Raw genomic sequence first — 27,764 nt, 5'->3', positions numbered from 1 at the left:
AGACAAGAAGAAGAAAGGGCCTGGAAAAGGTAGTTTATTTTGAAAAGTCTGGAAAAAGAATTAAGCCAGCACTTTGTGTTGTTTCTCTTAAACCACCAGAGCTAAATAATGATGGTGCTGCTCCTGGTGCTGATGGTAGTAGTGGTGATGATGGTGATGGTGGTGATGTGATGGTGATGAGGATGGTGGTGGTGATGATGGTGATGGTAATGGTGATGGTGATGATGATGATGATGGTGACAATGGTGATGATGGTGGTGAGGGTGGTGATGATGGTGATGGTGGTGATGATGATGGTGACAATGGTGATGATGGTGGTGATGGTGGTGATGATGGTGATGGTGGTGATGATGGTGGTGAGAATGGTGATGGTGGTGAGGATGGTGGTGGTGCTGATGGTGGTGAGAATGGTGATGGTGGTGATGAAGGTGATGAGGGTGGTGATGATGATGGTGATGGTTATAGTGATGGTGGTGGTAATGGTAGTGGTAACGCTGATGATGGTGGCAAGATGATGTTGATGGTGGTCACGATGGTGGTGGTGATGGGATGATGAGGGTGATGATGGTGACAATGGTAATGGTCTTCATAGTGATGGTGGTGGTGGTGATGGTATAGAAACGTTACAATAAATCTTTTCAACTACTCCAGGTAATCAGGAAGAAATAGGATAAAAAGAGAAAATCTATTTTTAGGCAATAGTTTTAACCTGCTTTTATTCCCAGATTTGTGAGCAGTTTAACAAGTATCAAAATGCCCTGATTTGGGTTTCATTTATTCACCTGACCCCTGCCCATCCTCTACTAACAGTTGGTCTCCTTCTAGAGCATTTGTCGAATATTTGTGGGTATGGACTCCATCCCAGGGGCAGTGTTGCATCTGGGGACATAGTTGTGCCCAGGAGAGAACCGACCCGTTCCCGGGGTTCAGGCACTGTGCTGCTTGGCAATGTGTCGCCATCCTCACACCTTATGCTCTGCAGCACCGTGTGCATTTTCGAGTGCTTTTGTACATATTACCTCATTTGAAAGTGGAGAATTGGGGTTTCATCAGGTGTCCCTGGGGACTTTTTGTGCTGCTGTTGTCTGTTGCCCTCGGTGGAAAGTGTGTCCTGAAGGGCGTGCAGTCATGCTTGAGTTCAGACACTCACACAGAGCCTTTTTCCACAAGAGGAACACGCGAAGGCCAAGGGGAGGTGGTGCTCCTAACCTGGGGCAAGTCACACAAAAGGGCCCCGAAAAATGTCAGTCTTCTTCTCTTTTAAAAATTGGACTGATGCAAGAATTTTGAAACAAACATCTGATGGTTGGGTATAGGTTTTGCACTAAATCTAACTTTGCAGATTATCTTCCTGTTTGTGTAGTTCCATTAGCATTGGCAGGTTTTCATTCAGAAGAAAACCGATTTATTAAAAGGCTAGCTGATGTTCCAGAAGAAGTAGATGGCCTGCAATATGTGTGGCCTTGTGCAGCATGCAAAAGTGGAGTCATTCTAACTGGCTAGACAGAGGGTGTGGTTGAATCCCTGGCGTGAGGCACAGCGCCCAGCTGTCTTGGGAAGGCAGACTCGTCAGAAAATCATGCCAAGGTTTGGGCTGTGGTTAATATTACCAGCCAGTCATTTTTCTGTAGGTTTGTTTCTGGTGGAAGTTGCCTTGGCATTTCCATCGATCACGTTGAGCATTCTGTCATTTGTTCTTCTTGGGGTTCACTTGTTTCTGGCGATTGTTGTTGACAGAACCTTTTGAAGATGCTCTCAGGAACCAGTCCTTGGGGCCTGCGCTGAGCAAAGCAGCCTCGGTGGAGTGCATCAGCCCCGTTACCCCCAGAGCCCCAGATGCCAAGATGCTGGTGGAGCTGGAAGGGGAGCCTTGGTACCAAGGGGAGATGAGCCGGAAGGAGGCCGAGGGGCTGCTGAAGAATGATGGGGACTTCCTGGTCAGGAAGAGTGCCACCAACCCAGGCTCCTTCGTCCTCACGGGAATGCACAATGGCCAGGCCAAGCACCTGCTGCTTGTGGACCCGGAAGGCACGGTGAGCACAGGGCGGGACACGGCCTGCCTCCTGACAACAGTCTCCCCTTGGTCTCTGTGCTGGGTGACCACACTTTCCCTCCACTGCCCACACGGGCTGGCTGAGGTCTTGGCGGCCACTCCTCCAGGACCCGGGAGCCCAGGAGCAGAGGGCTTGTGAATTCGGGCCAGCACCCAGCTTGCGCTTGGAAAATCACGAGGCATGAGTTTCCAGCTTTAACGCTGATGTCCTTTACAATAAATAAATACAAATACTGAGAAAGTCTTCCTGTCCAATACATTCTTAGTGGATACGGAAGTGCAGGGGTCCTGGGATTTTAGTATTTACCTCAAGTATCTCTAAAAGTTGAGTCACCGAGTTTCTGTTCCTAGAGTGCACACTGTGATGAGGCCCTACATATAGCCCCTATTAATTAGCCTCTTGCTTTCCCACTCGGGGAAGTCATGCCTCATGACAGTGAGTTTGGCCTTTCCTGGCAGCACAGTCATGTCTAAGAGCTCTGTGGGTTTGCCTGCATTTCCCATCCTCCAGCCAATAAAGAGATTCAACTTGATCTTGGCACAGTCCAAGAATTATTAACTTCAATAAATATAATGACATTAACTGAACCGTTAAATAAATTCCAGGATTGTTGTTTAAAACCTGTTATCCAGTGAAAACAAAGATGCAGGTAGCGTGATCAAATAGTAGCTAAGAGCATTGCTTGTCCTGATTGACTGGTAGGGATGAAGCCTCAGTCTTCAGTTGGACTTGAATGCAATTTAATTTAATTTGGTGGTGGGGGACCTGACCTAATTTACGGCTTCAGGTGGCTGCACCTCGGCTCTGTGCGTCCTCTCCTCCCTGCACCTGGACAACCCCTCCCTGGGAACGTAATGTGAATCCTTCCAACCCACCTTCTTCGGTCAGTCGTGGGAATTTTTCCCACAGATATACGTTGCGGAAAGCAGATACTGTGTGTCTGTGTCTTTGCAAATCATGGTAGTGCCTCTCAAGTCCCATTTCATTTCGTTCGTTTTTCCCTCCACACATGTTTTTGAGATCTGTCTGTGGTGCTTTCTATACGCGGAATCATCACTTGGCTGGGCTGCCAGGCGTCCCCTGTCCGCGGCCACACGTCACTTGTGGAAATGTCTTGGGGAGGGCTGAAGGCACTAGGAAGCCTTCTGCGTGTTTCCCCACGATGGTCTTTCTGGGGCACATCCTAGGACTGGGGTTTTTGCTCACAGGATATGCGTATAGTTAGTGTCACCAGGGGCTGGTGTTTGCTTCCGGAATGGCTGGACTACTGGGGGGCGAGGCAGCCGAACACCAGGGTTCCCTCCTCCGCCTCCTCCTCCATGTTGTCCTCCCAGCATGGCCCATCTGGGGGATGTGGCAAGGAGGAAAGCATGTCTCCGTTGTGGGCTGTGTCGTCCTTCAACCCGCATCCACAGGTTCCTCCTGGAGACGTCACATTCCCACCTTTCCACCATGCTTTTCTTCTGATCTTCTACCTGGACCCTTCTACTGAGTTTCTCAGGCATAGAATTTCCAAATGAATGCTCCCATTTTTTCACATATCTGATCATTTTGTCCGTGATGTTCTCCACCAAATAGAAGTTTCCCTTTTATAAAGGTTTACGGCCTTGAGTTTTAGAAGATTTCCTCACCTGCAGTCACGGACATACTGTGTTCTTCTATGTTTTCTTCGTTTGGCTTTGAAAGCTTTATTTTTCACATGTATGTTTTAATTCTCACTAGAAGTGCTTCGAAGATGACCTAAGATAGGGAGCCCAAGTTGCTTAGATCTCCAGGCAGTGAGCCAACGTTGGGTCATATGGGTGGTCCTTCTGTTACGCACTCTGCGCTCTGCAAGTCCAGCTGTTTCTCGAGTGTCTGCCCTGTTCTGTCCAACTGACCATTCAGTCCTGGTACCAGTACCATGCCATTTGGTCATTATGGCTTTGAAACATCCTTAACATCTGTCTTAACACCTTCCTCTTGAAACTCCTTTTTGTATTCTCTAGTGTAGCTTTCTCAGACCTTTATTCCTCTTTGTTCTGGTTTCAGACAGTTTATCCAGGCACCGAAAATGCATGATTTTGGTAGGACTGGCGTTGAATTTACAGATGAGTTTTGGGGGAGTGCTGATAGTTTTTAGCATTAAATCATCACGTCCATGAACATGGCATGATCTCTACTTATTTAGTGTTAAGATGTCCTTTGTTAGAATTTAAAAATTCCCTCCAGGAAGTTCTCGTGCTTCCTCTGTTTGGTTCCATCCTAGAGTGTCTGGTTTTAATCTTGTAAGTGGTGTGTTATTTTGGTTACGTTTTCCCAACGGTGATTGCTGCGGGAAGAGGAATGTAGTGTGATCTCATGCCCAGAAATCTTGCTGATTGCAGCATTTTTTCCAGAACGGTGGTCGTGCCATGGCAAACAGCAACAGCCGTGTCTCCTGCTTTCCAGCTTCCAACCCTGCGGGATGGTCTCGCCCCATGGCATTCACCGGGCGCCCTTGGACGTTGACCGGGAGAGGGCGCCCTTGTCTTGTTCCCAGCCTGTAAGGGGCTGTTGGAGGCTTTGTTCCATTAAGAATGATGCAAGCTTTGGGTAGATTGTCTTCATCAGCCCAAAGGATGTCATTCCCTCATTCATTCGCTCACTGCACAACGGTGCACCGAATAGCTACCAAATCCAGGCATTGGTTTTGACGCCTGGGCTACGGCCGAGAACCCATTACAAAACACACCCTCTGCTTGTGTGGAATTTGTATGTATTAATTTCTTAATTACTTTTGGGATACTGGATTTTATCAAATGCTTCTTCAGCATTGCCTGAAATAATGTAATAATAATGTCTTTTTTTTGAGTCCATGAACGTGGGGATTTGCACAGGCAGGTTTTTCTGATGCTACGTCCTGGCATGAGCCCTGCTTGGTCCTAACATAGTCTTCACAAGCTGCGTTGCCGGATTTGGGGATCTAACAGTAACTTTAGGGTGTTTCCAGCTGTGCTTTCTAGGTGAGGTTGGTCTTCATGGTCTTTGCTGCCTTTTGCTTGTGTTACTCATCTGGTTGGGGTGTCAACATTATAGGGTTATGTTCACCTCTTACAACAAGCTAGGCTCACCCCAGATCAAAGAAGCCTTCCCTCCCCATCGCATCTTACATAGAATCCCCTGGAGGGCCCCTATTTACGCACCATGATTTATTTTCACCTTGAAGCCCTTATCACAAACAGGCGCTCATTTATTTGCTAACCTGCTTATTAAGTGGTTTTCCCCCCTGGATTGTCATCTCTGTGAGGCGAGCAGCCCTAGTCAATGCGCTACCCCAGCACCTGGAAGAGCGGGTGCTCGACACGCATGTGGCAGGTGAGGGAGGCGCAGAGGGACATGGGGCTTTCACGGGAGCTGAGAGCCCCAGAGTCCACATGGTGCCAAGGGGCCCGAGCTACTGATGGGGATGTCATCACAGATAAGCTTTTCTAAACAGAATCCATGCAGAGCCATTTCCATTTGCAAGGGCTGCTACTAATGCATCTCTGTTTTCTGACAGAAAATACCCAAGCAAATCTGTGAAAAGATAAAAACTGTAGTTGTAACTTTCAGGTATTTTTTAAGGATGAGAAGTTCATAGTTTACCTAAATTATACCATCTCATAGAGCGAAGACAGTTAATGTTTTATTTACTCAGTCCTTATAGACACAAGGATGATTAAGGAAGGGCAGGTACGACCACTACCATACACGCACACACGGGGGGCAGGAAGGTGCCAAGGGTGAGGGGGGCGAGGCTGCGGCCGTGAGCTCACACCAGGTGCTGGAGCGAGCCACAACCCCTGGCTGTACTGTCCACGTGGCTTTAATTTCGGAGGAGAAGTTTGTAGTGCCGCTGAGAAAAACTGTAAGTCCCACCTCCTAATAACTGTTCTTTTGGGAGGCTTTTTGCTGGATCTGCTGATCTAGTTTAATTGATCCAGTGGAGGAGGGCTTCAGCTGAGAAAGACTTAATCACAAATGTAATGTCGCTTCTTGCTGTTAGGACACCAAAATAGACGATGAACACATTCTCTTCAATATTTATTCATCTGATTTTCATGGTAATTGGTTGGTCCCTGACTATAAAGGGGGAAACTTGGCAGAACAGATTACTCAGAGAAAGAAGGATGCAAAAACAGTTCTGAGTCTAAATTTACTGCAGAGTACACCAACCTGTGCGCCTTCCCAGTGCACACTGATTGTGCAAGACAGGGGCTCCTGGGGTCGCTGGAACCTCGGGGGTCGAGGAGGGCAGTAGCAGGGCTCCTGAGCCCCCAGGCAGGTGTGGGGCCGCAGCTGGGCTGACGCCGGCGCCAGGCTCTGCAGGAGCAGCTCCAGAGGTGGAGTCTGGAGCGCTGGGTTTTTCTGCAACATCTTCACCATCATTCAGTCAGCCCTCTTGAGCCTAAGATATTCCCCGAGGCCCCCGTCCTGGATTCATCCCTTTGGCGGGAAGGGCCAGCAGAGCGGGGCAAGCACATGCTTGCGTTTGAATGAGAGGCACCTGCACCGTGGCTGGTGTTCCATGGGCTTCCCGAACGTGGTCTCAGGGCGTGGCACCTTTGTAAAGCACAAGTCGGCTTTGCATTTGGGAAATCACAAAACAATGGCAACCATCCAACACCCCACATTTATTAGGATTTTATTTTATTCTGAGAGTAATTAAGAAAATAAATCCCCCCATCCCTCCACTTAAAAAAGCCTTGTTATTTTAAAATTCCCTTTGTCTCAGGCCAACTAGGCTATGCTGAATTGACAAATGACATGGGATGTCTCACTGGTTTGAGGCTCTTCTGCCCCCCGGGTGACTCGGGTCCTGGGGGGCCTCTGTCTCCCGGGTCTGCCTTGTTAACCTGGGGTCTCCAAGGAGGAGAGAGGGGTGGAGAAAGCGGGGCTGTCGGTGGCCTCGCCAAGGACTCTTCGGCTCATACGGACCTGACTGCAGGAGACACGAGAGCCGTGCAAGGTGCAGCTGGTGGGTAGGGCCGTTGTGTCTTTTAACTTTGTATCAAGTAACACCTGCAAAGTGTAACTGAGCAAGATGTTGTGAGGTTTTGGTGGGAAGCGACAGCCCGGGCCGCTCACCCCATCCGACCCGGATCCCGAGTGGCAGGTGCACCAGGCTCCGTCTGCAGGTGCCCTCCTGGTGCTCGAGCGGCTCTTCGGAGATTTCATATCTTACAGTGTCATTTCTTGATGTTCCCTCTGAAAAAACGAAAGGCTTAGCCTCTTTTTCAATTTTTGACAAGTGTTTCCGTTTTTCCAGGTTGTCTCTGTGCATGTAAACATGTGGAGCCTGTGTTGGTCCAGCAGAGCGTCCGTCCCTTCAGTCTCGCCTCTCCGTCCTCCCGCTCTGTCCGTCATCCCCTCCTTCTGTGTTTTCTGAATGCACAGACGTAGAGACAAGAGTATTGAACGCCTATGTACCTATTACTCGCTGCAAAGTTTACTAGTATTGTTCGGATCTCGCTTCACCCCATCCACTTGGGGGGGGATATTTTCTGAGAGGACAGCTCTCTTTTCCGGAATGATCTGAGGCTACCTTGCTCCAATGCGCCATCGGCCTGGGTACAAATGGGAGTGTCGTGCACTCACGGCCAGGGTCCCGTGCAGCTACCAGAATTGGCTCTCCACCCCCAGGGGCCACCGCCACCTGCTCTGCCTTCCTGCACCCCTCCCCCCAGCTGCCCCAGGAAGTGGTGTTCGCGAGCGTTCACCTGGAGGCTGGACAAAGGGGGCCTTGGGCCGGCTTCTCCTCTGCAGACTCTCTCCTTGCCTTGTAATTATTAAATATTTGGGGTGGGGAGGCACTGTGAAGTTACGTATACCCCCTCTATCCAACCAAACTTTCACCCTGCTAATGAATTTGTTTTCACCCGTGTGGATTCACGGCTCCCTGTGTGGCTCAGGGGGTTAGCCCCAGCTGCCCTATCTGCTTCCCGCTCCTTCGAGCGGGTTTCAGTGCCCCTCTGACGTGGCCTCATTCTTTTGTACCTTCTTCCTTCAAATACACAATGGCCTCCCCCGCAGTCCTGTGATCAGCCACTTCTCCAAAGGAACCCCGGCCTGGTTCTTTTTCATAGGGAGACCAAGATCTGCACTTGGGGGTGTGGAGCACCTGCAGCTCAAGATGGACAGATTGGTGCAGACAGGGGCGTGCACGCACACGTGCATATCTGTGTGCATTTCTGTGTCTGCGTGTGTTAGAAATGGTATGTTCACAATAATTCTTCCAGTTCCACTCTGATATCGCAGAGTTCATCCTACTTTTTTCTTTTTCTACATTTGTAACTCTCTTCTCCAGCAATGAGAAGTCTGACCCCTTAGCCTTAGTATTTTCACCTCTTTCTTTGGTTAACTCATCTGTACGACACGCCCCCCCCACCACAGCCGCTGGTCCTCCCCCCGCGGACGCCACCCTCACCCTGTGGGAGCGCCAGCTTCTCGGCCCAGCCATTCCCCGTGGGCTCCCTGTCCCCCTGAGCATGCTCTGACCACCCCCTCCCTGCCCTGATGCCCACTCGGGCCGCCCGCCCCCGCCTGGCACCGCTGCCTCTGACACCCCGCACCTGTCTCGTGGCTCGCTCCTGACTCGGCCCGGACTCTGGCCTCCCATGGGGGGCCACGGCGCCCCCACCCTAAGCACAGACATCTGTCTTCCTTGGCGTTTGGACTGATTGTTCATTCAGGAAGGAGAGGCAATGGAGAGCAAGGGGAGGGAGGAGATTTTCAGAGCTTTCGATAGCATATCCAGGCAGCCTGCCGTCCCTCTCGTGAATACTTCAGCGTGGTCTCCTACAACAACAACACGACATCATTGTTATAGCCGACAAAGCTAAAGATAGTGACTTCACATATTCAAATTTCCCTGAGTATCTCAAAGATGTTCTTTGTATAGTACGTGTGTTGGAATCAGAATTCAAACGTGGTCCACGTGGTGCATCTTATTCTATTTTCCTTCCATTTCCCCTGACACCAGTGATTTGTTTGAGTGAATAGACATGTATTTGTCTGTAGAATATCCCACATTATGATTTGGGTTGTTGTGTCCCCTGTGGCTTCATTTCCCTGCTTCTCTGACCCCCAGATTTTCTATAAACTGATAGACACAGAGGCTTTAAAAACAGCCTCAGTGGGATATGATTCACATACACACCCATTTCAAGTGTATGATTCAGTGCTCCTTAGTATATTCACAGATGTGTGCATCCATCACCAAAGTTGATCTGGAACACTATTATCACCTGCATCCATCACCAAAGTCGATTTGGAACATGATTATCACCTGCAAGCGTCCGTCCTTCACCTCGCCAGCCTCCCAGCCCCTAGTCCCTTAGCATCTCCGGGTTCTCCCTTCTTCTGGAATTCCCTCGGAGTAGAATCATATAACTGTGTAGACTTTTGTGACTAACCTCTTTTCCCAAGGACAGTGTTTTCCAGGTTCATCCATGTTGTATCATATGATGATCCATTAACAGTGGGTCAGCAGCTCGTTCCTTCCTGTGGCCGAATAACGTTCCACCTACAGACAGACCACATTTACTTGTGACGGGTCTGCCAGTGAACGTTAGGCTGTTATGAGCAATGTTGCCGCAGATATGATGTTCATGTTTCTGTGGGGACGTGTGTGTCCATTTCTCTTGGACCTGTACCTCGGAGTGGATTTGTTGGGTTGTAGGGTAACTCTATAATCTGTCACTTGGGAAACCATCAGACAGTTTTTCAAAGCAGCTGAACCATTTTCTGTTCCAACTCACAGCGTGCAAGGGCTCCGATTTCTCCACACTGCTCCTACCCTTGTCATTGTCCACCGTTTCACTTCCGGCCATCCTTGTGGGTGGGAGGTGGGACACCATTGTGATTTTGACTTGTGTTTCCGTGATGACTAGTAATGTCATGCATCTTTTCAGGTGCTTGTTGGCTTTTTATGTATCTTCTTTGGAGACACGTCTATTCAAATCCTTTGTCAATTTTTTTCTTCCTTCTTTTCAGATTTTTTTTTTTATTGTGGTAAAACACATATAACATAGAATTTACCACCGAAACCAGTGCTGGGTGTAGAGCCCAGTGGTATGGAGTGTGTGCGTGTAGCGGTACAGCCACCCCCACCAGCCGTCTCCAGAATGCTCTACCTTCTTGCAAAACTGAAACTCTGTCCCCATTAGATAATTCCCTGTTCTCTCCACCCCCTGCACCAGGCGTCCTCTGTCCTACTTTCCATCTCTATGAATTTGACTCCTCTAAGGACCTCACGTGAGTGGAATCACACAGTATTTGTCCTTTGGTGCCTGGCCCATTTCACTCAACATGGTGTCCCCAGGGCTCATCCTCACTGTAGCAGGTGTCAGATCTCCTTCCTTTCCAAGAATGCATAGGGTTCCATCGTGTGGATGGACCACATGTTGCTTACCCATTCATCAGTTGATGGACACGTGTGTTGCTTCCACATTTTAACTATTGTGGAAAACGTTGCTATTAACACAATATACAGATATCTCTTTGAGACCCTGCTTCCAACTTTTCAGGCAGCCACCTAGAAGTGGAATTGCTGAGTCATATGATAATCCATTAACAAACATTTTTTGAGAAACCATCAGTTTACAGTGGCTGCACCATTTTCGCCAACAGTACATACGCGAGGGTTCCAATTTCTCCTCATCCTTGCCAACACTTGCTGTTTTCTGGTTTTAGGACTGTAGCCATCCTAACAGGTGTGAGATGGTACCTCATTGTAGCTTCGATTTGCATTTCCCTGGTGATGAGTGATGGTGAACATCTTTTCATGTGCTTGTTGATCATATGTAGATCTTCTTTGAAGAAATGCCAATTCAAGTTCTTTGCCCATTTTTGAATCAGGTTGTTTGTTTTTTATTGTTGAGTTTTAGAACTTTATATATTCTGGATATTAATCCTTTATTACACGAGATGCACAATTTACAAATTTATCCCCCCACTCTGTGGGTTGCCTTTTAATTCTGTTGATAGTTCTTTTAATGCACAAAACCTTAGGATTTTCATGATGCTCAATTTGTCTGGCTTTTCTTTTGCTCCCTGTGTGTTTGGTACCATATCTAACAAACCCTTGGAAATTCAGTGTCTTGAAGCTTTTGCCCCATGTTTTCTTCTAAGAATATTAGGTCTTACATTTAGGTTTTTGATCAATTTTGAGTTAATTTTTGCATGTGGCATTAGCTCTGGGTACTTCATTCTTTCGTATGTGGATCCAGTCTTCCCAGCTCCATTTGTTGAAAAGATTGTCCCTTTCCTATTGAATGGTCCTGGCACTGCAGTCAAAAATCACTTGACCGTATACACCAGTGTTCATTTCTAAGCCCTCTGTTCTTTTCCACTGGCTTGTATGCCAATCTTTATACCCATCCCACACGGCTTTGATGACTGTCGCTTTGTAATCAGTTTTGGAATCAGGAAGTGTGGGTCCTCCAACTTTGTCAGATTTGTTGGTCTTTTCAAAGAACCAGCTTTTGGTTTCATTGATTTCCTATAATTCCTATTCTCTGTTTATCTCTGCTTTAATCTTTATGATGTCCTTTTTCCGCTTGCTTCAGGGTTAATGTGCTTCCTGTTTTTAGTGTCTTAAGGGAGGTTAAGTTATTTGTGAGTTTCTAAATTTTCCTCCAGCTGTTGGGGAAAATGAGTGCTCATGTGGGATGAGGTATTGATTGGAAGGATGTAAGCAATTGGCATACAAGGTTGCAAGGTTGACTCTTGACATTGCATCCCCTGGGGGCTGATGTGAGCCTGGCATTCTCTGGCACTGTGTCCACTGGGTCTAAGAAGGACATGAACTTCACCTTAATTTCAAATCTGGGGGAGGCCAGGCAATGTGGCTGGGTGGGTCTATATCCCACTTGGGCTAGTCGTATTTGAGCTGGATCCTCTGGGTGTGGAGGGTCTACCGGTGGATCCAGCCCAAGCTGAGACATTGGACAAAGGGCAGCAGGTCTGAGTGTGCAGCCCGTTCCAATGGAACCAGATTTTAATTAGGAAGCATCTCTGTCGGATGGCTTTGCCCGAGCCAGTGTGACCTTTTGGAAGAGAACAGGTATAATCATTCTGTCGTTGGTGGAGTGTACTTGTTAATGTATAATCTCTAAATGGTATTTCTAACTGCCAGGCACCTACTTTAAATGTTCCCCAGGCAACTCGAGCCCACCATGCCTAAAGCAGAAGGTATGGCTCCACCCCCTTGCCCACTGCCCTGTAGACTCCTTCCCATGGCTCGCCCCACCCCCGAGCCTCAGCCACCAGCACCTTCCTCCTCACGCATGTTTAGTTTTATAAGAAACCACCAAACCACCTTCCAAAGTGGCAAGTCCCACCAGCACTGAGGAGAGCTTCTCCTGCTGCACATCCCCACCAGCGTGTGGGGTGGTCAGTGCTCTGGATTTTGGCCATTCTAATAGGTGTGTAGTGGTGTCTCATTTTAATTTGTGTTTCTCTGATGACGGGTGATGCAGAGCATCTTCCCATGTGCTTATTTGCCATCTGTACATCTTCTTTGGTGAGATCTAGTTGTTTGTTTTCTCATTGTTAGTGTTAAGATTTCTTTGTATGTTTTGGATAACCAGCTCATGAGATGTGTCTTTTGCGAATGTCTTCTCCCAGTCTGTGGCTAGTCTTCCCACCCTCTTGACTGTTTCACTTGTGGGGCAGAAGTTTTTAATTTTAATAAAGTTCAGCTTATTATTTCTTTCATTCATGAATCAGGCCTTTGATGCCATATCCAAAAAGTCATCACCAAACCCACGGTCATCTGGGCTTTCCCCTGTGTTATCTTGTAGGAGTTCTGTAGGTTTTTTTTTTTAAAGATTTTATTTACTTATTTGAGAGAGCGAGGAGAGACTGTGAGAGAGTACAAGGGGGAAGGAGAGGGAGAAGCGGGCTCCCTGCAGAGCAAGGAGCCCAATGTGGGGTTCAATCCCCGTATACTGGGTTCATGACCTGAGCTGAGGGCAGATGCCTAACCGACTGAGCCACCCAGGCATCCCAGGAGTTCTGTAGTTTTCCATTTTACATTTAGGTCTGTGATCCATTTTGAGTTCGTTTTTGTGAAGGGTGTAAGGTCTGGTCTAGGCTCTTTTTCTTTCCTTTTCTTTTTTGCATGTGGATGTCCAGTTATTCCAGCACCGTTTGTTGAAAATGCTATCTTTGCTTTTATTTCCTTTTTTTGTCTTATTGTATACCTAGGACTTCCACTGTGGTGTTGAAAAGGAGTGTGAGACCAGACATCCTGGCCTTGTTCAAGTTTCTTTTCGTGAAGGAGGATGCTAGTGGTAGGATTTTTGCAGATGTCTTTATCAAATGGAGAAAGTTCCCCCTGCTATTCCTGGTATATTGAGAGTTTTTACCAGGAATCGGTTAAATTTTGTTAAATGCCTTTTCTGTATCTATTGATATGATCATGCAGTTTTTTTGTCTTTAGGCCTAATGATGTGATGGAGTACGTTAATTGATTTCAGAATGTAGAAGCAGCCTTGCACACCCAGGACACATCCCCCTCGGTCATGGTGTGTAATTCTTTCTGTACATTGTTGGATTCAATTTGCTAATGTTTTGTTGAGGATTTTTGCATCTGTGTTCATAAGAGATATTGGCCTGTAGTTCTCTTTTCCTGTAGTGTCTTTGTCTGCTTTTGATATTAGAGTAATACTGGCCTCAAAGAGTGATGTATTGAGTTATGTAGTATTCCTTGAGTTAAGTAGTATTCCTTCTGCTTCTGTCTTCTGAGTGAGATTGTAGGGACTTGGTCCAATTTCTTCTTTAAGTGTTCGGTAGAATTCACCAATGAACCCATCTAAGCCTAGTGCTTTCTGTGTTGGCAGGTTATCAATGACTGATCAGTTTTTTAAATACACCTAGGCTTATTCAGACCGTCTTTTTCTTCTTGTAAGAGTTTTAGGAGGTTGTGTCTTTCAAGAAATGGACCCATTTTTATCTGGGTTGCCAAATTTGTGGGCCTAGAGTTGTTTCTAATATTCCTTTATTATCCTTTTAATGTCCACAAGATCCCTAGTGATGGCCCTTCTTTCATTTCTGATATTAGTAATTTGTGTCCTCTCTCGTTTTTTTCTTAGCCTGGCTGGAGGCTTATTAATTTTTATTTATCTTTTTGAAGGACCAGCTTTGAGATCATCGATTTCTCTATTGATTTCCTGTTTCCAACGCCATTGGTTTCTCTAGATTTTTTATTCTTTCTCTAGTTTCCAAAGTTAAAGCTTAGATTATTGATTTCAGATCTTTCTTCTTTTCTGAACCACATGGCAGGGGGTTCCGTCCGTACACATAGCTCTGTGGGCTGCAAGTTCTCTGGGCAGGAGCCAGACTGGAGTTTCAGCAAGTATTTATGGGACTAGAGTAAACTGGCCTACTTCTTCAGGCAGTAAATTTGTATCACTTACCTCTTCTGCGTGCCTTTATTTGCATGTGTGTGTGTTTATTATGGTGGCCAGCCTACACACTCCAAAGATGCTGACCAGTGGGCTCTCAGCTTGGGCGGCATTTTGGAATCACGGGGTTTTTGTGAAACGCCCTGGTGGCCGAGCCCCACCCCGAGCTCCTGGTGGAGTTGACCTGGGCATGGGGCTTACTGAATGCACTCAGGTGGTTTGGATGTGAGCCCAGGTGGACACTACTGTCCCAGACACTTCCCGTCATAAACCTTCATTCACCCCTGTCGCCCCAGAACTTAAATGAGTATTAATTACTAAAAAGTGGGGAAAAGGGGCGCCTGGGTGGCTCAGTCGGTTAAGCGGCTGCCTTCGGCTCAGGTCATGACCCCAAGGTCCTGGGATCGAGCCCCGCATCGGGCTCCCTGCTCGGCAGGAAGCCTGCTTCTCCCTCTCCCTCTGTCTGCTGCTCTGCCTACTTGTGCTCTCTCTCTCTCTCTCTCTGTTAAATAAATAAAAATATAAAAAAAATAAATAAAAAATAAAAAGTGGGAAAAAGAAGTCAACATCAAGGCAACACCCCAACAGTAGTCTCAAGCTGAGTTCTTAGTGTCCCTTACCCCTAAGAAAGGGGCCTGCCCATGTCACCCTGGGATCTTTCTAGGATGGGAATTCTAAGGAACTTGGGAAGATTAAAGAACCTCAATGAAAAAATGCCTAAAAGTCTTGCAAAAAGATTTCTTTCTGAACGTGCCCATCAGGTTGCCTCCTACATGAGGCTCAATGCCCAGGAGTTGGGAGCCCCATGGCCCAGTGGGTCCCTGCCCCTTGGGGGCTTACAGAGACTGGTGGCGATGGGGCCCTGCCTCAGAGTGGGACCCCAGGAGAGGAAAACATCCTCATTCCAAAGCTTCTGCTGTTGCCTTTGTTTGTAGAGCCCAGAGCAGATGGCCTGGGGGCTTCGATGGGCCCACCTGGAGTACAGACTGGGGGCGGGAACGAGGTCAGGGCTGAAGGCCCAGAGATAGACATCCCATTGGTGGGTTGGTAGAGGGGGAGAGGCAAGAGGGCCACATTGGGGGTGGGAGTGAGAATATGGGACAGATCAGGGAGGAGGAGAAGTGCCCTCAGAGTCTCCGAGGGAAAGGTGGGGAGAGCTGATTGCCCCAGGGCAGGGGTGGCCTCTAACAATAAGGTGAGAGAGAGAGGGGGGGGGGGCCAGGCCCCCCAGGGCATCCCACAGCCATCATGAGGGTCATCTAAGGGCCTGGAGGACCAGCAGGTGTAGCCACGCCCCTGCTCCCCGCCCCATCTCTCACCCCCCCCAAAAGAGCCGGCCGCGGGGGGCTGCTATCCAGAGCAGACTGGGAGATTGCTCCAGGCCAGGCCTCCTCTGCCTTCTTCACGGGTGGTCTACACGGGGAGTGTAGCAGCTCCGGGACCAGGGCACAGGCCCAGGGAACAGACGGAAGTGGTGGGACCAGGCAGATGTGTCTCTGAGAGTGTGGGGGCCCCGGGGAGGCGCCGCTCGGGTTCCCATGGTCTGGCTGGCTCCGACCTCGTGTTCTCTCTCGTCTGCCTGTGCGTCACGCGCTCCTGCCCTCTGTGTCTCTCCCAGATCCGGACGAAGGACAGGGTCTTTGACAGCATCAGCCACCTCATCAACCACCACCTGGAGAACAGCCTGCCCATCGTCTCAGCCGGAAGTGAGCTCTGCCTCCAGCAGCCGGTGGAGAAGACCCTGTGAGCCGCCAGCCACCCTGTCCTGACCCCGCACCAGTGCTCAGGAGCCCTGGGTCTTCCCGGGAGATGGGCATGGGGGCTCCAGAAGCTTGGGCCGCTGCCTGCGGGCTCAGAGCCTCGTCCAAATGCCCCAGGAGGAAGGTGTCCGTCAAGTGCAAGTTTCATAAACTTGTTCTGATTTTCTCATGTGCATATTAAAGGTGTACATACCTATACATCCTGTACAAATTATCCCTCTATATTTATATTTTTTAAGACTAAGAAAGATGTAAGACTAACGTTCTGTGCTGTATGTTTTTAATGGAAAAAAAAAAGTTTGACTGTAGTTGTCCGGGCAAAAATTTAATTCAGCTGACCCATTCTACTGAGAAATTCCACTAGGAAGGTGTTACCTGCGGGTTTTACCTGGTAAGCCCCACTCGGGGAAGAGAAGCAAGCAGGAGGGCTGGAAATCACCGTGGAGCTGTAGCAGAAGGCAGGATGCTCCCCAGAGCGGTTTAGCTCTGCGCGTATCGCTCCATGAACGGTTGGTCCCAGCGCCCGCCACTCCACGTTGCCGGTGCCCCTCCCCTGCTGTCGGCCTCACACCTGTGTGCTCACGGCGCACGACAGCCGGTGCTGCCGCGCTAAGGAGCAGGTGGTGCCCCAGCTGTTTCGGGTGGTGCCGAGCACAGGAATGCCGTCCGCCTTGAGCGCTGTTGTCCAGGGGTCTGTTTGATGGCAGATGTGGCACAAAGTGAGCCTCAGTGACCAAGAGCATGCTTCCCTCATTCTCACCTGTATAACGACAAACCAGTACGTGCGGAGGGCTGGTGGGGGCAAAGTCTTGGTTTCTGTGTCCTGCTAGCCAGTACGCTGACCGCAGGCTGCTGGGGTAGCTGCTGGGAAATTGCCCCCCCCCACCCCGTTACATCCAGCAGAGAAAAATGCATGTGCACGCGCTGTCAACACGCGTGCTTGGTCCTGAGACATTCGCACAATGGCTATTGTTCCTGCTCCACGTTTGCCTCAGGCGGGGGACTCGGGAGTCTGGGGGATCGGTTTGAGGTTTTGCCTCTTGAGTGGTTGGTGGGTAAAGTGGCTGGCTGTCTCTGCAACAGATTTCCCAGTTGCTCCCTGGAAAGGGCCCAGGATTTCTTACCGGGTCATTTGGTGTCAGGAGGTCAACAGTGTTTCCAACTTTTAAAAAAACATCTGGGTTGAGGTTACCTCATGATTTAACAGATGCCGTCTTTTAAAAGCTAGAAGGACTCACCCGTTGGTTGGCACCCCGTCTCTGGTACCACAGCCCAGGCTCCTGTCCCGTGCCGTCCCACAGCCCGCGGCGGCCCTGGATCAGGGCCGCGGAACTTTCTGCACACTGGCATGGGGCAGGAGGAAATTCAATGCTTCAGGAACGAGGAGTTAAGGGTAGATTTTGCAAACTCTGAGGAGTAATGATTCTGCAAAGTTCTAATGTTAAATGAGCCCCATTTCTGTTTTCAGGGGTGGGTGTGTGTCCAGGATGGTAGATGGGGTGGAGCTCATGGGTGAGGATGGGTTGGACAGGTCCGACGATCTGTGTGGGGACTTCTTAGGAGTTTTCGTCCTTTGAGGGTCCCGTGAGTCCAAGAAGACAGTGGCTTCGATCTTCTAGAATGTTCTGTCATAGATTGGCACTAATGTAGGACCACCGTCTCTTCCTGGTGCAGTTCTGGTTTCAGTCGCAGTGTGGATACCGCACTCCACGTTACCCAGAAGCAGTGGGGGCTGAACGGAGCTGGGGCAGCAGCTGGTTCGGTGGGGGCCCGGCTGTGGGAACCCCCCCTGTGCCCCATCCTCTGCAGGCCTGCATCCCTGCAGACATACATAGAGGTCCCAGCCCTGTGTGCCAGTGTCCACACATATAAAAAAAAATGGGTAAAAATGACTTTTCTCTGGACAGCCTGCAGGGCCCCGCTGGGTAATCTTAAGGGCACACCCCAAATGCTAATGTTTAAAGGCAAAGTAGGCTGGTTAGGGACCCTGAGCCCCTGGACAGCTCACCTGCTTTCTTTGCCCTCCTGGGGATATGAGAAACGGTCATCTGCAGGGTTTAGAGCTCTCTGCTGTGAAGTCAGTGATTATCTCAGTGGTGATAAGCAATATATATCCTGTTTTTTTGCATGAGAATCGATTTAGAAAATTAGAAATATTGAGGGGAGATCACATTTGTTTCAATATTAATTCAAAATATGCATTTTTAAGTTCAGATTCCAGGATTGCTTACAACACAACAGGGCCCGTGGGAACCCCTGTAGCCGCTGGAGCGCCCAGCAGACCCAGCAGATGGCTGCCATTCTCTCATCTTCCTGGGGCTCCACAGGTCACCGCAGCTCCCTTTCAAGGCCGTGGGATGGGCATCATGGGGAGCCCCACTCACAGGGGGAGAAACTGAGGCACAGTGCCCCCCCCAAGCCACACGGTGGGTGGGCTCTGCTGCACCTGGAGCTCAGGATTCCCAGGCAAAGACAGGGCCACTCCCTGCCCAGCCTGGGTCCCCCCCTCGCCTGGACCTGGACGGCACCTCTGCCAGGCAGGGCTGTGTTCCCAGACCCCCGAATCCCCGGGTACGTTCGCTGCTCACTGTGCCGGGTCCCCCCGGAGCCCACGGTGTACCGGACCTGCTGCCTCTCCGCCTAGACCTCTGGGCGTGCTGGGAGTGCACGGCAGGTCCCACAGGCCCACAATGGCCCCGCTGTGGTGTGGCCCCGGAGACCCCCACCCACTGCCCCTCCGACCCACACCACGGCGTGTGAATGAGCAGGACTTCCAAATGACCTTCTCGTCCCCCTAGAGCCTGCGGGTCCATGCGGGACTGCCCACCCTTGGTTTCAGCGAGCGCTGATGCTCGAGGCCCTGAACCGCCCTGTGCACTGTCTGGTAACACATTCAACCATCTCCCGCCCCGACTCCGTGCAGACATAGTCCCTCCCGGGCTTTTACACCCGAGAGGCCAAGGGGCCCAGCGGCCGCGTGGCAGTGACCTGTGTTCACATCTCGGGTGTTGGGGCGGGTGGGTGGACCACAGCCCAGGTGCAGGGATGCAGCGCTGCTTTCAGGCGGTTCCAGATGCCACATGGCTCCTTCTCAGAAGTGACACGTGGCGACGAATGTCCTGGTTCTTCTTTCCCTGAATCGGTCCCCAGGTGAAGGCGATTCCCAGGAGATCACAGGCCTCCCCAGAGCCACGTGGCCTCACGCTTGTTGCTGGGTGTCTCTGAGCGGTGGCCCAACCGCTGCACCCCCCCCCCCCCCCGCCCCGTGAGATGGCGGGGAGGTGCTGGTGAATATATGGAAACAGGAAGGACAGTTGCTTCCTGGGACACCTCATGAGCAGGTGTGGTGGGCTCCCTCTCCGTGTTCACACACCTGCAGTCCATCCCCACCTTTCTGCGGGTGGTGACAGCCCAATAGCAAAGGGGACAGGGATTGTGGAAATACTGCACTTAGGTCACTGTGTGTCACAGACAAATCTCGGTCCTGAGTTTCAGAATAATATCTGGGTCTGTAGTGAAACTTTAAAAATTGGTCCTGAGAGAGATGAATTGGGAAAACCACTTTACAGGAAGGTGTTGCAAACCTGGGCGTGCCAGGGCCCCCCAGAGGATAACAAGCAAGGGAGCATTCTAGGATCGTGCTGCAGCAGAACCCCCTTTTTAGTGCGAGAGCTGGGGCCAGGTGACTTGCTGGAGTGTGGCGACAGTGGCTGAATCTCGGACAGAGCGCAGGACTTATTAGGGTCCTTTACAGTTTGGGTATAAAGCTCAGCGCCTGATGGAAAATGGCACATAGCTCTTCCCTCCTCCTTGGGTTTGCATTTATGCTCATTCTTTTTGCAAAAGGCATAAAGACGGGAGTCTTACACCGCCAAGGAAGTGTTTCTGTTTGAGGGCCTTCAGAAGCAGACCCCAAGAGGGTCTGACTGTATGTCGATCCTCTGGGTGACGCCCCAGGGGTGGGGAAGGGAAGAAAGCTGAGGAGGAGAGCGTGATCGGGCAGGTCACCGTGATGTGGAAGACTGACGGTGCCGAGGGGCAGCGGGAAACGGGGCTGGACACACGTCAGTGCTTACCCAGCGGCATTGAGCCACTGGCCCATCCCAGGTGGAAAACAGGCCCTGTGCACACCTGTGCACACTCCCGGGGCGGGGGGTCCGGCGGGGCGACAGGCCTCCGGGCTACGCAGATCCCGAGTGGACGGGCAGCGAGGTGGCGCCCGGGCCTCACCCCTGGAGGTCTGCACAGGAGCCAAGAATTTGCATTTCTAATAAATTGAGCGATGCCGGTGGGAAGGGGAGACTTGGAGAACCACCATCAGGTGTGAGCTGCCGGCCCTTAACCCTCCCTTACTGAGGGCTTTCCCGTCCAATTTATGACTTTGTTTTCCCACCATCTCATGTCGCAGATCCCAGAGTCCATCCTCGGAGTTTTAAAAGTGGAGCATTAATAAGCATTTAGAACTCCATACAATCACTGCTGGCGGATAAAATGCCATCTGCCAGGCACAATTTATTTATAATGGGGTTTATACATATTTATAAGTTTGCAAGCAACAAATGCACAGTTTTAAAACTGGCACACTTTATAGCAGCCAGAAAAACTGCAATTTTATACCAGGACTTTGAATGTCAACCTACACTGATTAGGACGGTTGCGCACCTGCGTGTGTGTGCGTGCGTGTGCAGGCTGGCTGTGCACCTCGAGACTCGCCCCTGCATCTTGGTATTTCAGCCAACAAAGACAAGCAGAAAGTTAAGCAGCTGTGAAGAGTTTGGCATCTGCAGACACATGGAGGAGGGTCCTGGATGCTGCGGGATATGGGATCCGTGTGCGAAGGGAGCAGGACCCCGGGGCGCGGGGCACTGTGGAAGGGACAGAGGGACGGGAGGGAGACAGCGGACGACGGAGGTAAGAAGGGTTTCCTTCGTCAGCGTGCAGCGTCTGTCAGAGGCCAGGGAGGAAGGACGTGAAGGGGCAGTTGTGGCGGGGCTGACCCCCAGGTGTGCTGGGGGTGAGCTGGCCGCCCAGGCTTGTGGGCATTCCCAGCCAGGCTTCTCTTGGCCTCATCTGTGCGTTGGTTCCTATTAGCAGGCGTGGTGCTGGGCTCCTCGTAGGAAACAAGCACGCACGGGGCATGAGAGTGTGAGAAGCCTGATGGCTGACGTGGTCACGTTCCACGGGACAGAGGAGGCGGGGGCTCCCAGGTGGATGTGGAGAGTCTGAAGGCTTTGCAAGCTGGAAGACGGGTGGATGCCGGTGGGGTGGGAGTGCCAGAGCAGGCGGACAGGCTGGGGGCCCCGGGGGGGCGGGCGCCCTCACACACAGTGGCTGGTGTCAGCAGGGACACCGGGGGCTGGCGGTGCCCCCCTCAGGCCTCCTCCTGCCTCCCCGATGCCCTGAAGAAAGGAGTCCCTTGAGCTCGTCCTGGAGGGCTGGGAGGACCATTCTCATGGACGAAAGTGCCAGATTACGTTGCGGCTCACTTTGCAATGCTGTAGGTAGAGATCAGTGTGTAGGGAGAGCACGTGTGGTCCTGCATGTCACAGCCAAGGAGCTCACACTCACCTGGGTTGTTTCTCCCACCACCAAATTTTCTATCCAACCGAATCAAGCAGCAATCAACACAGCAGAAATAAATGGGCATATCCATCTTTGAACACTGAATTACCTTTTTCTGTAATGACTATGTGTTGGTGGCAAGTGGAATGTTCTCTGTTCATTTGCCTTTTGAATAAAATTTGTTCCAGAATAAATATTGTAAAAAATTAAGTATGTGAATGTTTGTTTGCATTCAGAATTAGATAAGAATTAAACATCTGATGTGAAAATCCAAGGATCAGGAGAGAACTCCATGTAAATTTCATGTGTAATAATGAGATATTTATTACTTTTTAAAAAGTATTTGGATGGCAAATTATATATATTGATAAATATTATTCGAGAGCTTTGTGTTTTGTTTTCCGTTAAGTTTTGTGGAACAAACGAGGATTACCATGAAGGTCTCTTGTCTGGGTATGTTGCCAATTTGCCACTTTCTGCTTTGATGCTGGGACAGCATTTGGATTCTGGGGAGTGGAATTACCAAACCAACCTGGAGCTTGCTAAGCTCTATTTCGGGAAAGCTGGGAGCGCCTGAGCAATGTGGGGGACACAGAGAGGCCCCACAGCACGGCAGGGAGGGGAGCGGCTCCCGTGCCTTCCTTGCCCTCAGCATACGCCCCACCCTTCTAGGAAGCGACGTGGCTTTGGGTCCGAGCCCTGCGCGCTGGCGGCCGCGGAGCACAGGCCCCTGCACAGCGTCCCCCGGGGTCACCCCCGCTGGGGCCATGCCACAAGTCTCCTTCTCACTGGTTATCAGAAAACGTGCCTTCATTTTCGGGATAGTGGTGTGTGCATTTCTGACTAGGTAGCAAACCCTTTGATATTTTGACTTAGATGCTGAAAACATTTGGGTGTTGAGGTTTTGTCCTCGTGGATACAATTTCAAAGCATGGACTTGGTAATTCAATTAGACGTTTTCTATAAAATGCACCAAGTTACATGTGTGCGAAAGGCTCCTCACCAGCGCGGAATAACCTCCAGTCAGGGGTGCAGAGAGACAGCCGCTTTCTCTGGCTTGCCGTTTAAACGACTGTCAGTGTAACTCTGGGAGCAATAAAGGATTGTGTGAAAAGCCTCTTACTTGGGTGCTGGATCTTGTGTTGCCTCACGAGGGAGGGGGGAGTTTGGAACCTTTCCGTGGACAGCAGGTACTCTGATATCCCCAGACCTGTTACACCACCATCACCTGCCAAACCTCGCCCTTCTGCCGGGGCGGGGGGGTCAAAGTGGCGGCCTGGCCACAGTCTTCCTGGCGGGCTTCACGGTCACGTCTGCCTGGTCGCGTCGGGCAGAGTGCAGGGTGGTGGCTGCAGGCTGCGGTCCGCGAGATCTCTCCGTGAACATCAGCCCCAGGCTAGTTATGCCGAATGCAGGCCTCATGCAGCGCGGACACACACACACACACGCGCGTGCGCGAACATACGCACACACCCAGATGCACACGCATGTGCTCTCACACACAAACATGCACACACGTACATGCACACACGTACACGCACACACATGCACAAACCTACACGCATGCACACGTACGCGCATGCACACACGTGTATACACGTACACGCACGCACACACCCGCATATGCGTGTGCGCACATACACGCACGCACCCAGACACGCACGCATGCGCTCACGCTCACAAACATGCACACACGTGTGCACACACAAATACGCGCACACGTGCACACACAAACACGCACACATGCACACACACACACAGGCTAGAAGTTGTCCTCTGTCAACGAGGATGCTGGGCAGCAGGCCAGTTCTGACCTCTTCCCTCCTGTTGCAAATGGAGCAGAACCAAATGGCCCGTCTCTTTCAGCCAGGACGCATCATTTTCTCCCTGTTGAAGGGTTCAACCGCCTCAAAATGGCCCGGCCTACCAAAACCTGGCCACCGAAGCTTCCCTGGACACCAGCTATGCCTGGGGGACGCGCAGGGGGGACGGTCATGGGCTTCCGAGAGTGGCTTCCATCCTGGGCCACCACCCTCCACACCACCAGGGGCTCTGGTGCAAACAACCCCCACGCCGACCCCCAGAGACAGGTTTATAAGCAGGCTTTTGGTTTTATTTTGTTAACAAACACACACGGGACAGGGAAAGGTTACTGACCGAGTGGTATCTAATGCACGAGTTCTCTGTGGCTTGGAAACTCCCACACGCCCCCAGCCACCTGCTGAGGATACCGTACACAGCGGTATCAAGGTTGATCGTTTTCTGTATCTCTCAAACGAACACAATTACTCTTTTGGCATATTTTTCACTCAGACTGCCTGAAAGTTCTGCGTTCTCCCAACAGGAAGCTGGGTTATGGTGCAAGTGTCACTAATACTAACTCCAGAGACCCAGGGTCCCCGGGCCCCTCAGGGCCAGTGCGGAGGGGTCCTGCGGCCACTTTGTTCACTGCATGAACACGCACTGCCCAAGGTTGTGGCTCCGAAACACTGCCTCGCTTTCTCCACGCTTTAGTTTCCAGACACGCTATCGGAGTAGAGAATAAGCTCTTTTCAGTGATGTGAGGAAGCATGCCAAGTGTCTCCTGACAAACAGGACTTCTCTCATCAATAACAAAAGTGAGGGAAGTCTTTGGTGGGTACGTGGAGACCCCCCAGGACCCACAGGAATGTTCCTCCGTCAGGGGAATGTGCATCAGACAGCATGCAGGAGTCAACCTCTCCTCGAGAGAGCTAACGTATCGAGCCGTCTCTTGAGTCTTGACTCAGCCGAAACATCCAGCAAACCAGAAAACCTCAGGGGCTCTGATGTGGGCTTGCCCAAGTAGGAGTCCTTCTGAAGGTTGCTCTGTTTTGCTTCTACCAGAAACCGAGCACGTCAACTCTGCGGTTATGAGATCTCTACAGACGTGTGCACGTTCTCCTCGTCTGTCCGTCCTGCAGGTGGAATCCTTGGGGGAGGCATGCACAGAAACGCCTTCTAAGTAACTCCCTACCAACGGGGACGCACGGCCAACCTATACTGAAGAGGGGAAGTACAGCATCATTACATTTCCTTGAAGAATGTGCACACCGCCGGATCCCAGATGTGCTCCTGACACGGCACGGTCAGGGTCAGCTTTGGGGGGGGGCAGGGGCTGCCAACCGCCCCAGCTTCTCCATGGGGACAGCATGGGGTCACTGACTCAGTGCTTCTCTGATCAAAGTGAGTCAGACTCCACACAGGATCAAGTAAACCTCTCCTAATTCAGGACAAACGTTCCATCACGTTAAAGAGACCGCAGCCTCCGGCTTCTGGCTAGGGTGTCTGTCCTCTGCTCGTGTGGGTTCTTTTCCTGGTTGGCCTAGGGACAGCCTCCTGAAGGACCCTGGCTGGCTTTTCTGGGATCTTTAGGAACGGGGCTTTGGCTGTGTGTAAGACTCCACAGGGACACAGGACAGAGGAGAAACAGGGACGCCGCTCCCAAAGCTCTCTGGTTCTCCGTTCCCTCTGGGTCAGCCCTATACACCCGAGCCCCACTTGGGAGCAGCCCTTTCTGAGAATTCAGGCAAAGCCTGCTGAACACAAGACTTCATGTCAGTTGAGGAGACTGGGACCGGTGTGTGTACCTAGTTTCTAGCCACATCCTTACACCTGGTGGTTCAAGCAGGACGCTGCACCACGTGCCCCCACTGGTACCACGTACCGAAGGCCGACATCGGAAACACAAGGGCTCCGTAGCCCAGACGTGACGAATGCACCAGCATCCACGCTGTGCACAGTCAATGCAGTGTGAAGTTCCCAAACCTCACTGTGGCGTCTGGGGAAGCACGCCGTACGTTGCGTGGCCCACCACCACCTTCCCTCGGCAGGCACCATGGAGAGTGGCCGCTGGGACTCGGGGGAAGGCAGCAGACCACGTCAGCAGCCGGGGACATTCGGAAGACTCAGGAGCCGAAGCGGACAAAGCACGTTGTCTACCGTGGAATAAGCTGGCAAGTCCTCGGGTCCCCTCTTAGTGATGTCCACGCTACTCAGGCTATTGGCAAATAGGTTTCCCGAGCCCCAGCTCTGGAACTCCCAGGGTTGAGGCATGCAATAAATAAGACCGTGGCTGTGAGCAGAGTGCCCCTTGTCCCGTGGATGTGTAAGGATCCCCGTTCCTGGAGGCCGCTGCTCTCATTTACAGAGGGTCCCATTCTGCACCGTTTTGTTCCTGTCGGCTATGCAGGGCGAGGTGACTCTCTGCGGAGGGTCCTCCTTGCTCTTTGGCGAGGGGCTACTGTTGTTGCTGCCGCTGGACTTGCTTCTGCTGGGATCGAGAGTGGGCTGGGCAGGCGAGGAGCGGGCGCCCCAGCCCCGGACCAGGCAGGTGCAGACCAGCCGGAAGAAGGCCCGCCGCATCTCCTTGCTGGCCAGTGTGTAGATGACGGGGTTCATGGCCGAGTTCAGCACGGCCAGCACAATGAACCACTGGGCCTTGAACAGGACGGCACACTCCTTCACCCTGCAGGCCACGTCGACGAGGAAGAGAATGAAGAGCGGGGACCAGCAGGCGATGAACACGCTCACCACGATGACCACAGTCCGCAGCAGGGCCATGGAGCGCTCCGAGTTGTGGGGGCTGGCCACCCTGCGGCTGCTGGACTTCACCAGGAAGTAGATACGTGCGTACAGGACCACGATGGTGGCCAGGATGGCTGTGAAGATGCTGATGCAGAAGGCGATGTACTTCTTGGAGTAGAGGGGCAGGATGGTGGAGCAGTCGGGAAGGTCGTGCAGGCAGTTCCAGCCCAGGATGGGCAAGGCGCCCAGCGAGAAGGCGATGAGCCAGCACATCCCAATCAGAAGGAAGACGCGGTGCTTCTTGTTGGCGTCGTACGGCCTCATTTTGATCATAGTCAAGTGCCGCTCGATCGCGATGGCCAGCAAGCTGCAGGTGGACGCCCCGAGGGCCACGAACATGCTGCCTTCCCGCAGGAACCAGACCGTTGGAGACAGGCTCAGCGTCCTCTTGCCTGACATCAGAATGTTGACCTTGTAGGCAATGCCGGCCAGCAGGTCACAGAGAGCCAGGTTGCCGATGAAGAAGTACATGCGATTGTGGAATTTATTATTCTTCCAGATGGCAATGAGAACCATGAGGTTCTCCAGCACGATGAGGCTGCAGATGATCAGGAACAGCACAGTGGTGAGCATGCTGCCCTCGGGGGCCTCCTTCAGCCTGCCCTCCAGCTTGCCCACGTAACTGTAGTGCTCGTACAGGGTCTGGTTCCCGGGCTTGGGGTGCGGCATCAGGACCGTGGCCATGGCTCGGGTGCGCAGAGGCTCAGCTCCGGATCCCACCAGAGGGCGCCCTGGGCATGTCCATCTCCAGAGAACAGGCTCTGGCTCAGGCTTCAGGGGTGGCCCGGGCTGGACCCCAGCCAGGGCATGCAGAGCAGCAGCCTGCAAAGAGAAAAGAGGGGCGCCCAGCGATTAAGGGGCTCCGAGACCACCTAGGGGCAGCGGCCGCAGCAGAGTTGGAGGAAGGCACCCGAACTCCGCAAGCGTGAAAAAGGGTGGTCACACAGGGGCCCAGAGCTCCCCGGGCGCTGAGGCGGCCACGGGAAGCCACTTGGTGTCTGCAGCCTCTGGGAGGGAGATCAGTGCGTGAGCGCCACGGTCGTTCACTCATGTAACAATGACATACAGACCGAGTAAACATCCATCAGGGAATCCCAAGGCACTCGTGAGTGCTAACTGTGCATCCTTGATCCACCACGCGGGAGCCGCCAAACCATGATTCCCCGTGACCCGGAGACAAACGGAATCATCCCAGGACAATGCAGTAGGATGGAACCAGAATGACGCCTCCAGGAAGCCCCCCCGGTGAGCCTGAAGCCACATGGTGACCACCCGTGGCCCCGATGGCATCCCTGGGACCAGACCTGGGGAAAGAGTCGGGTCCTGACAGCCTCCAGGAGAGGCCGGAGGCAGGGCCACGCAGCCACGGAAGG

At 51.6% G+C, this 27,764-nt stretch overlaps 2 protein-coding genes across 3 annotated transcripts in view; one reads left to right on the top strand and one right to left on the bottom strand.

Annotated features, from left to right (window-relative positions):
- SHC3 (SHC adaptor protein 3) overlaps positions 1 to 16,211 on the top strand; it is a 93,222-nt gene extending 77,011 nt beyond the window's left edge. For both annotated transcript variants that reach the window (XM_028117396.2, XM_088018856.1), the window contains exons 11-12: positions 1,738 to 2,033; positions 16,083 to 16,211. In XM_028117396.2, coding sequence (XP_027973197.1) covers positions 1,738 to 2,033; positions 16,083 to 16,211 — 425 coding nt within the window. The remainder of the gene's footprint in view (positions 1 to 1,737; positions 2,034 to 16,082) is intronic.
- A 9,733-nt stretch (positions 16,212 to 25,944) lies between these two features.
- Positions 25,945 to 27,123, bottom strand: S1PR3 (sphingosine-1-phosphate receptor 3). Its single transcript, XM_028117302.2, has one exon. It carries the CDS (start codon positions 27,073 to 27,075, stop codon positions 25,945 to 25,947), a length of 1,131 nt encoding a protein of 376 aa, XP_027973103.1. The 5' UTR covers positions 27,076 to 27,123.
- Between the last annotated feature and the right edge of the window lie 641 nt (positions 27,124 to 27,764).

The sequence above is a fragment of the Eumetopias jubatus genome, unplaced genomic scaffold (genome assembly GCF_037043125.1).
Source record: "Eumetopias jubatus isolate StellerSeaLion01/CBP00866 unplaced genomic scaffold, mEumJub1_p1.0 scaffold_15, whole genome shotgun sequence".
Lineage (NCBI taxonomy): Eukaryota > Metazoa > Chordata > Mammalia > Carnivora > Otariidae > Eumetopias > Eumetopias jubatus.
Note: the sequence above shows the minus strand (reverse complement) of the source record. Positions and strands in the feature narration are given on the sequence as shown.

Excerpts from the sequence above, each read along its gene's own strand:
- S1PR3 (XM_028117302.2), bottom strand. The coding sequence starts at position 27,075 with ATGGCCACGGTCCTGATGCCGCACCCCAAGCCCGGGAACCAGACCCTG.